This window comes from Balearica regulorum, chromosome 16 (assembly GCF_011004875.1).
Source record: "Balearica regulorum gibbericeps isolate bBalReg1 chromosome 16, bBalReg1.pri, whole genome shotgun sequence".
Taxonomy (NCBI): Eukaryota; Metazoa; Chordata; class Aves; order Gruiformes; family Gruidae; genus Balearica; species Balearica regulorum.
In genome coordinates, this window is record NC_046199.1 from 13620635 (window position 1) to 13630277 (window position 9643).

Sequence of the window (9643 nt, forward strand, 5' to 3'; positions counted from 1 at the left end):
CTTTAACCATCCTATTCAAAGTTTCAAATTTCTGTTAGCCCCCACACGTACAATTCCTCCTCCCTTTCCCAGTGAAGCTGTTCGTCTCACGTCTCTAGGGTACAGGACACCAGCAGATTAAGGAAGCTCAACAGAAGCACTATCTTCAACTTATTCCACCTTTCACAAAAACACATGTGTCATGAGACACTCCCAATGCATCACTATCTTGCTTTTATCTCCAGTTCTTTTGCTCCAAACACTGCTCTTTTGAAGAAGACTCTATGTGAAGTGATAAAGTAATTATAAAACTAATGGTGCACGTGAAATTAGAATAATTCAGTCAGCAAGCCTGTACAACTATAATGAACACTTAATAGTTAGAATAAGCCATTGATTTTAGCTAAGTTGCAAGAATAGCAAGCGTAACATGAACTGCAAATATTTAAGCGTCACCAGAATAAGACAAATAATTTTGTTTGATAGCTAGGCTACATACTTAGATTTGTTCAGATTTAGTAAGCCTGCCTGTTACTTAAATACTATGTCCTCTTTTTAAGTGTACAACTTAATAATCAAATTCAAATATGTAGAGAGATGTGAAGGTTTACTAGTATTTAATGCAGTAACAATGATTTAACTAGGAATCAGGCTAGACAAAGGGAAGCATGGACTGGTACATTTTCCAGCAGAAAAGTAGATAGCCATTGACACAGCAGCCTTCAAAGAGTGAAGAAAAGCTAGTACTGACTGCCATTATGCTGTGAATACCAGGAGGGCTCTAACTGCTTAAAGGAAGCAGCATGTAAATTCTTAGCTTAAAGGATGCATATTAATTACGCTAAACAGGCAACTTCTCACAACACTGTCAGTATTCTACATTCTTAAACACAGCGTGTTCCAGTGGCAGTGACTGGAAATCCCTATTTATCCAACACAGAACAGAATGAGCAAAGTCAAATCCCTCCAAATACTCTCGCTGCAGGAGTGCTTCAATCATTACGGACAGATCGTGACAGGGACAGAGATGTAAGTATAGAGTTTAGTCTCAATGTCCGACTAAGTCCTTAACCTCTCTTCTGAGACTTGACAACTGCAGGGTCAGTAAAGACTAATCTTACATCCCAGACCTTACTGAACTGTTGGACTGAAGAGCCTTAGCCTGGTATCTGATTAGAACTGGATATTCATGTCAGATGCCAGAGGTTTTGCACACCTACACTGCAATGCGCAGATCTGACTATAGTTTACACAGACTTACCTGAAGGAGCAGAAACTATCTTATTTAGGAGTGGCAGCCGCCTAACCACGGTAATGCAGGTTACACAAGCTGCATGGGACTGTGGCTAAATACTAAATGCTTCACTCACAGTGCCGCAGATATACTGGTGGACTGAACGCATCTACACAGGCCGAGGCCACATCTTTGGACTGCAGCTCTGATGTACCCAGGGGATTCACTTGAGCCAGGTGATAGCTTGGAAACAACATGGCTAGGCCTCAGGCCAGGTCTGAATCATTACTATCAGGACTGGAGAGTATTGGCTATTCTGGTTTACTATTGAACCTTTTGCAGAAAGCAAAGTTACATAGTGACATTGCATACGTGCAGGTGCAAAACCACATATTGGGAACGGGAAACAGCATTTCCAACTGGCAGCAATTTACAGAGTTTTGCGAGGAATTAATCCTGCGTTTGGCAGTACTGCTATCTGCCACTTGGGGAGCACTGCAACAGAGTGCTGAGTCATAAGTCCAGCCCAACCTGTAGCAAACCTCTACAAACGTTGCTGAAATGTACCTCAGCCTATGCCACCTCCGGTTTTGTGTGCGTCCCCTATTAAACACCACTCCCCTGACACTCTGCAGCTGCAGAGAATGCAGCAGCATTTCAAACACCTACGAACCCAGGCAAGTTCTAAAATAAGTCAGAATATAACAAAACATTACTTGCTGACATTAAACAAATGATCTCTATTCCAGATGGGCACATTATGCTGCAATGACAGACTGGCTAACTAGGTAGCCATCCTGTGTCACGCAGGAGGCAGTGCCCTATAGCACAAGCATGGCACTGTCATTAACAACTGCAGGAAAACACACCTAACAAAAGGGGCCAAAGTTACATATCCTTGTCCAAGTTTAAATCTAGTAATTCCCAAAGTCAGAGCCTTGAATATTGTAATCTAACTAATTCTTGGCAGATTGTTGGATGTTATCACTTGGATTAAAAAAAAAAAAAAAAGGAAACATAAATGGAAACATTGTCATGTATAACAATGGTCTTTTTCACCATTTGTTACCAATAAAGTCTGAGCAATAAACCTTTAGTTCTGTGCTTTCTCACCTAAGCTGCAAGTCTACACCAACCAATAAGCGGAGGAAGTCACTGGCAAGATAGCAAAGCTCCTGTTTCACATGGCATGAAAGACCAGGGCAAGAAAACGGGCACCTCCTGCCACATAACGGTGGGCAGAGGAGAGTGTCCTGCCTCCCACTACTCACAGCTGCATTTCAGCACAGCACATGCTGATGCTATTTTGGAGCATGTGTGTTATGGTGTAGGAGATGCGAGGCAGGGAGGAAAGACAACCCCTGCTCATGTTCACATGCTGTGAAAGAAAAAATTCTAGCATGAAAAACTCCTCTGATATTTTTGCAAACAAGTCATAAACACAGCATTTTGAAACAGAGAGCCAAAGGAATTTAGAAGATTCACCAAGAGGCTGCAAAAGCTTCTTTAAAAAGGTCCTCAATCCTTTACAGGAGCTGGCTAAGAGAGAGAGCAAGCAGCAACCCCAGTGACTGGGACACCTTATAGAAGAAATCCTCACTTTGGTATCTTTCTCCCCACATCTTTTTGCAAACATCATACCTCCCCCTAGATTTTATATTTAAGAACTAAAAAGAGCACTTTAACAGCACCAGAGCTAACTATTTTCTGCTTTTTCTACCTGTCTGCATTTTGACTATAACCTTTATCCATCTCCAGTGTTTGTGAAACTTGGTTTACAGTCCTACCTCATTGACATTGCTGCCCTACATTAAGGGTCAGATCTTTCAGCGCAGAGCAGCGAGGAAGCACAACCTTACCGGTTAGCAGCACCGCTGACCTCTGTCAGTCTGTATCTACTCATACGGTGCAAAGCAATGCTTCGGAAATAAATGCAACTATTTACAAAGGTGAGAAAATCATTACTGCCATATTACCAGGCAATATGCCATCACAAAATCAGTAAGACAAGAAATGCTTAGAGCAGAATTTACTTCATGAATACTTCAAAACGGCCTTTCCTGAATGAAGGACAGCGGTCAGCACTGCTTGTTAGAAAGGGCTGTAAGACAAAATTTATTACCAAGGCATAGGAATGCTACCCATAGCATTAAGTCTGTTTGAATATTAATATTTAAGCATACTTTTAAACTAAGCCATTTAATAGCTTCAGTTAGTCAAGTAACGTTTTACATTATAAGGATAACGTATACATGGATGGCTAAAGATCTGGCAACCAAAATCTATACGGCTAGTTGATTTAACTTCAACGGTTACTGATTATTTAGCCTAGAGCCTCAACAGAAAGACAGGCAGCCTGACAAGTCATCTTTATTTCAACAAAAAACAGAGTTTGGCTGGGTCTATAGCTACCTGTGATGAAGTAGAAAACAAAAACAAATCCAAAAAACCCAAACCTTGAATCACAATTATGTCTCATTAGCAAGTCAGCGCCAATTAAAGCCCTACTTTTTACCCACCTGAGTTTGGATTCACTTGCTTGTTGAAAGCAATATTATTCAGAGCAAAACCTCATTTTCATCAATCATACTTAACATAAAGAATGTTAAAACAACAATAGTTTCCTTCTTAAGCATGTTTGATACTGCTGCCATAACAACATGCAAATACTTCAGCTGACAACAAAGGTACATTCATTCCACCCAGTCTTTAATTACCATGCCTTTTGATAAGCCCACTTTATATTACTCCTAATATATTTACTAACAAAACCAGGTGAAGGCTTCCCCTACATTTGGAAATGTACATAAAAGCTTTTTTGAAAGAAGTACTATTTTCACCAGAAGCTAGTTAATAAATCACTATTTTATTTTATTTTTTTTAGAAAAAAGCATATTTGCCAGATATTCAAATAAAGCTATTAAGCACCTCTGACTCTGGTAGCATAAATAAACTTGCTGAATGCTTATTTGTAATCCCAGAATATTGTATTACAGTAGTGCTATCCATCAGGCTACAAGACGTGAATTTCAACACTAGTGAAAATTCAAACCCATTCAAGATTTTTATTTAAAGAAAGGCTGGATTTTCACGCAGGCAGTGTATTCACGATTAATTTCTCTAAATGGCTTGTCAGATCACACCAATAATATGAAAAGGCCATGGAGGGCTGTCCAGCACCTGGCCGAGGCCCTGTGCTTTCTCCCAGAGCCGCTGAGCCCCACGCACACGGTTCGGGCGCCCCACGCCCCGGCCGCCTGACAGCCCGGGGGGGGACTCGCCTCCCCCCGCCCCGGGGCCGGGGTCTCTCCGAGCGCCTGCCTCGACATCAGCTGAAAAAACATCCCCTTCTCCTGCCGCGGCACCTCCGCGGAGGCCGAGGGCTCCTCCCGCCGCCTCGAAGATATATTTCTGCCCTCCCGAGCGGCCCCGCGGGGCTCGACCGCTGTCCGCAGCCCCCGTCCCGCGCTGCCCACGCCCGGCGGGCGCGACGGCCCCTCCGCCGCGGCAGGGGAAGGTCAGGCTGCGGGAGAAACGGGCTGTTCTGGGGCGCGCTGCCCCGCTGCCGGCGGGAGAAGGCGGCGGCGGCGGCGGCCGCGACCCCCCCCCCTCCCCCCGCCGCGCTCTCCCCTCAGGCCGCCCTCGGCCCTGCAGCAGCCGCCCGCGGTGCGGGTGGGGGCGGGCGACGCAGCCGCGGCAGGCCCGGGGGTACCCCCGCACCCCGCTGCGGCCCCGTAGGGCTGGGGGGAGCGCCTCCCCGCCCCGCGGCAGGCGGGAGAGGCCCGGCAGGGCGGGGGGCGGCGGCGCTGAAGGACATTTTAGCGGCTGGTGCCCAGCCCAGGCCCCCGGAAAATGGCTGCCGCTGGAGCGGGGCCTGAGAGCGGCCGCGCCGCCAGCCGGGCGCGGGGAGACGGCAGCGGCTGCCTCGTACCTTTGAATTTGAGCTCGTGCTGCGGTTCGAGGCTGAGGACCTGCTCCGCTTTCGCCATGTTCCTCCTCCTCGGCGGTGGCGGCACCAGGCGGAGAGAGGGAGGGACGGGGAGGGAGGGGAAGGAAGGGGGAGGGAGGGGAGGAGGGAAGGCAGGCGGGAAGGCAGGCAGGCGGAGGGGGGGTGGGTGTCGCGCCCGGCTGGTTTATCCACCCCCGCCAAGCGAACCCGGAGCGGCGAAGGGAGAAGCGCTGCGGGCGGCGGAGCGAGGACGGGCCGGCGAGGGCGGGCGGCGGCTCCCAGCAGCACGCTGCTCTGGCGGGGACGCGGGGAGAGGGCGGGAGGCGGGCCGGAGGCGGGCCGATGCAGCACGGAGGGGCCCAGAGAGAGGCTGCGGCTGACGTCTGCCGCCGGCACCACCGCCTGCCGCGGCTGAGGGGCCGCCCCGGCCGCCCCCCAGCTCCCTGCGCGGCGCGGCCCGCCCTGGCTGCCGGCGGAGGAAGGGCAAGGGGGCTCTTCGCGTCCTCCTGCAGGTGCTCGCTTGGCTCTAGCTACCCCCTACAGCTGTAACGTTATGGGGGGAGAAAGAGGTCTAATCGATACTACTAATGAAGTTCAGTCATGACTGAAAATGATGATTTGTAATAAATGCCTTATTATGTAGCAGCAGCCTGTTATTTTAGGCCTTGATTCCGCAAACCGAGGTCCGTGTCGCCTCAGGGCTGCCACCGGCCTGCCCAGGGCGGAGAAGGGACAGCCCGGGACTCAGCCGCGCCACTCCGGCCCTCCCGGGACCGGCCGCCCCTCCCGTGCTCCCCGCACCGCCTCGGCTGGAGCCGGGGAAGGGAAAGGCGGCCAGGCAAGGAGGGACCCTGGTGTCTACGGAGGGACGGACGGCCCGGGGCACGCACGTTGTGCAGCAAGGCTGAAGAGCAGAGCAGTGCAGTACCGGGAAAATCCTGGTAACTGGCATCAAGCTTCAGGATAAAAACCCTTAACTTTTTAACAAATAAAACCAGACTTTCAGGCCATCTTAGGGATTTTAAGACACACACCCACACCTTAAGTAAACTGTAACCCGTTTTGGCTTGTTCCGTGGGGTGGGGTATTTCTGTTGTTCTGGGGTGGATTTTTTGGGGGGGGGCAGGAGTGTTGTTGCTGGTTTTTGTTTTTACTTGAAATAGCATGGTGGCTTTTTGTTTTTTGTTGGTTTTTTTTTTTTTTAATTACAGTACTATTTTATTGACAGCCTTAAGTCAGTGTAATTACAAGAGCAGTAAACTTTTTTTTTCTCCCCTTCTCCCCTCTCAGGGTGTTTTAAACATTCTAAAAGTTCCTAAGAATTTATAAAGCTTTGCTGCAACCCGTCAAATTCAGCAGGGCATAACAATGACACAGGAGTTTGGGACACCCACGTTACCAGCCAAAACATGCTGGTCTTAAAAACTTGTAATTTATACACACCAAAAAGTATTCATTAGGCAAGTGGACTCCAGACATATCCCCTAGGGAGGAGATACCATTTGCAAAGCTAAGAAGTGTATTGACATCAATCAGCTTCCACGGAATAGCAACTCAAAGCATACAGTTATGTTGAGTAAGTTCTAATCAGGGCTGATTAGTAAACAGGTAAGAGGTGAATAAAACATTGTGAAAATTCATTTTATCACACCAATACAATCTGTGTGATGCGGCGTACCTCGCCCTCACACAAGTTCTTTGTACCATGAATGTTTTCCTTCACAATTGCCAAAAATGCATAAAGTAGCTAGAGATCTGCGGTTCATAACAAGAGGGTTGTTCTCATTTCTGGCAATAAAAGCCGTGGCAAGTGACGGATGTGTACATTAAAATTACCACCACTAAACAGGATGATGACATTCAATGCTCTAAGCACATCTGCAGTATTTATTTATACCACATCTCAACACTTAGCACCTCTTGCCCATGACAATCCCAGCTTTTCAGCTTGTCTGCTTAACCACCTCAGATGCCATTTCATCTTCTTTGTTCTGAGATGTCTTTCATTCCATGCCAAAACAAACAAAGCTCCTATAGGTGTATAGTGTAGCTCTTAGCTTTGCCTAACACAAGTGCAACCTGCTAACTCCTCCTAGCCAACGGCATCAGGACCAGTGTTTAGAAGCTTCAGCAGTGTACGCACACTGAAATATCGTACTGCTGTTCTTCCTTACGTTCCTTCTCTGTTGGAGAAAAGATGGTCACATAATGTCATAAAGGGGTGCATTTTCTTTTCCTGGCCCCTGCTATTCTACTTTGCTTAGTTAATTAGATTTGGAGCCTAGGATGTTCTTGGCTTATTATTTTTGCTACTTGTGGGGGTTTAATTTATAGCATAAACTCCAGATTATGTCATAACATTTTACTAGATACCAGGAGACAATTGAGTGCACTTACACTTCAGAGTAGAGCGTTCTTTGGCTGATATTCTGGAAAGGTTATCTTCTTTCACCTAATCTCTCAGGTTTTATTTTAACAAACAGATTCTCACTGAGCTGGGCATTCTCAGTCCAGTAATTAGTAGAAGAGACAAGCTGCAAGTTAACTGGAAACTAACTGTGAGGAATAAAACAGAGGAAACTTTATACAACATAGTTGTGCATAATAAAAAACCCTAAACAACTGTTCAGTGTTGCTGTCCAGACCTTTCCAAGCTCTACTTTTCCCAAAAGAAGTACAAAGTACACCCTTAAGCATTTGATGATCCACATCTTACAGGGTTTGCCAACCTGTATCATCTTACCACAACTGGCAGCTCTGAACTTACCTGCTGTATTTGAAAGGCTCTCCCACGTTTTTATAAAGCACAGCATTGTTTAAGTTGAAAATTTACGAAGTCTAATGAATGTAAGTTGCCAGGTCTTTGTTGTGTGTAAATAATGCATGTACCTTTAATATTGCACAACTTGGATTCATTGAAATGGGCATGCATGAAGGCCACCTGCAATACTATGTCCTTATCAATTACACAAAACTACCCTCACTTTATTAACAATTCAGCCACAACAAGACTAGAAAGCAACTTGTTGCCTACGTGGGTTTTTGATTAACAGGAGAAAATAGGGATGAACGCTACAGGGAAACTCTGAAGAGCACCTGCAAGCTTTGTACTGGAACAATTTTAAAGAACAGTTTCATCTGCTAGAAAACTTTTACCTTCAAAAGCTATGAAAGACTTGATCCAAGTAAAACATTCTCATATTGTGTCTGCAAGTTAGGTGGTTTGCATTTAGTTATCTAGATTCCCTATGCAAACAGATGTAAATGTGTTTTTCTTGCTATTCTAGCACATTCCCGTGCTTACACTTCTTACGCTCTCTCCGTTACGCTCTCTCCGATGCACATTTACCCCCTTATACAAACATATTTGACATTCTTCAAAAGCAGTTTACACACATCTGAATGGAAAACTTAAAATAGCAGGTACTGAACAATAAATTTAAGTTATTCCAGGTCTCTTAAAAAGATGGCAGTACGTGTTTTCTGCAAGTGAACTGCAGCCAGTTGCTTAGTAGAAACTTGTATCCAACATTTTCAGGTGAAATAGCAGTATCAGAAACAGGACTTTTTTTGCTTATTTACACTTTTGAAGGCTGCTATTAACAGAATGTATTAGACTTGCACCATACATCAAAACAAAAAAGCTACATCTTTTAAGCATCACATAAGACAAGTAAGATAACTGTAGCCAACTCCATATTTTTGTGCTTACGTAATCACTAAAGCAATGTTTAAAGATAAATAAATAAAAAGCAAGCAAGCTACCAACCAGCTGGCTGTATTAACAAATAAGAAAGGATCCCTTCCCAGCATGACAGGCCCCCACAACACTGTGCAGATATTAAAAGCACTTTACAGTTTTGATTGACAGAAACCTGGCCTGAGCAGTCAAGAATTTTACATTTCATGCAGTCTAAGCTAAAAACAATGTATTAAATAACTTAACCCTGGCAGAATGTGTCAGGCGTTGCACTGGTTGACAAGACTGTGTGTGGCCTGCCGTTTCTCAGACATCATGCTGCAAAGAAAGGAAACGTTACACAAAAGCTGCATTCTCTCTGCTGTTTTTCCCCATCCTTTCTTTTTCTTTGTACAAGTTTGTCTTCTGCCTTTGTATATACATAAACCAGGGAAAAGCTATAGTTTCTGAATGACCAGTATCAGTACTTTTGGAAACAGCTATTCCAATTGTTACTTAGATCCACTTCTGTATTGCTTTCAGTCCTCTTCTGTAGTTCTATTACTATACTTTTTTTTTTAAGATATTGAGAATTTTGCAAGCATTTATAAACCAAAACAGCACACTTATAAACAAAGCTTTTTTATTAATAAAATGTTTACACCTTTTTTTGCACAATACATCAGACTGGTAGTGATTTAGCATGTTATTACACTATAAAAGTTTATTATGTATGCTTAAGCTGAAAAGGCTGTTTACATTATGCCAAATCAACATTTCTTTATTTGCATTCTATGCACTA

At 45.1% G+C, this 9643-nt stretch overlaps 1 protein-coding gene across 3 annotated transcripts in view; it reads right to left on the reverse strand.

Annotated features, from left to right (window-relative positions):
- Nucleotides 1–5570, reverse strand: part of VAPB (VAMP associated protein B and C) — a 39287-nt gene extending 33717 nt beyond the window's left edge. The window contains exon 1 of one of the 3 annotated variants that reach the window (XM_075768256.1): nucleotides 5145–5570. In XM_075768256.1, coding sequence (XP_075624371.1) covers nucleotides 5145–5202 — 58 coding nt within the window. In that variant the 5' untranslated portion in view covers nucleotides 5203–5570. The remainder of the gene's footprint in view (nucleotides 1–5144) is intronic. The other 2 variants (XM_075768257.1, XM_075768258.1) reach the window with 2 other exon arrangements.
- Between the last annotated feature and the right edge of the window lie 4073 nt (nucleotides 5571–9643).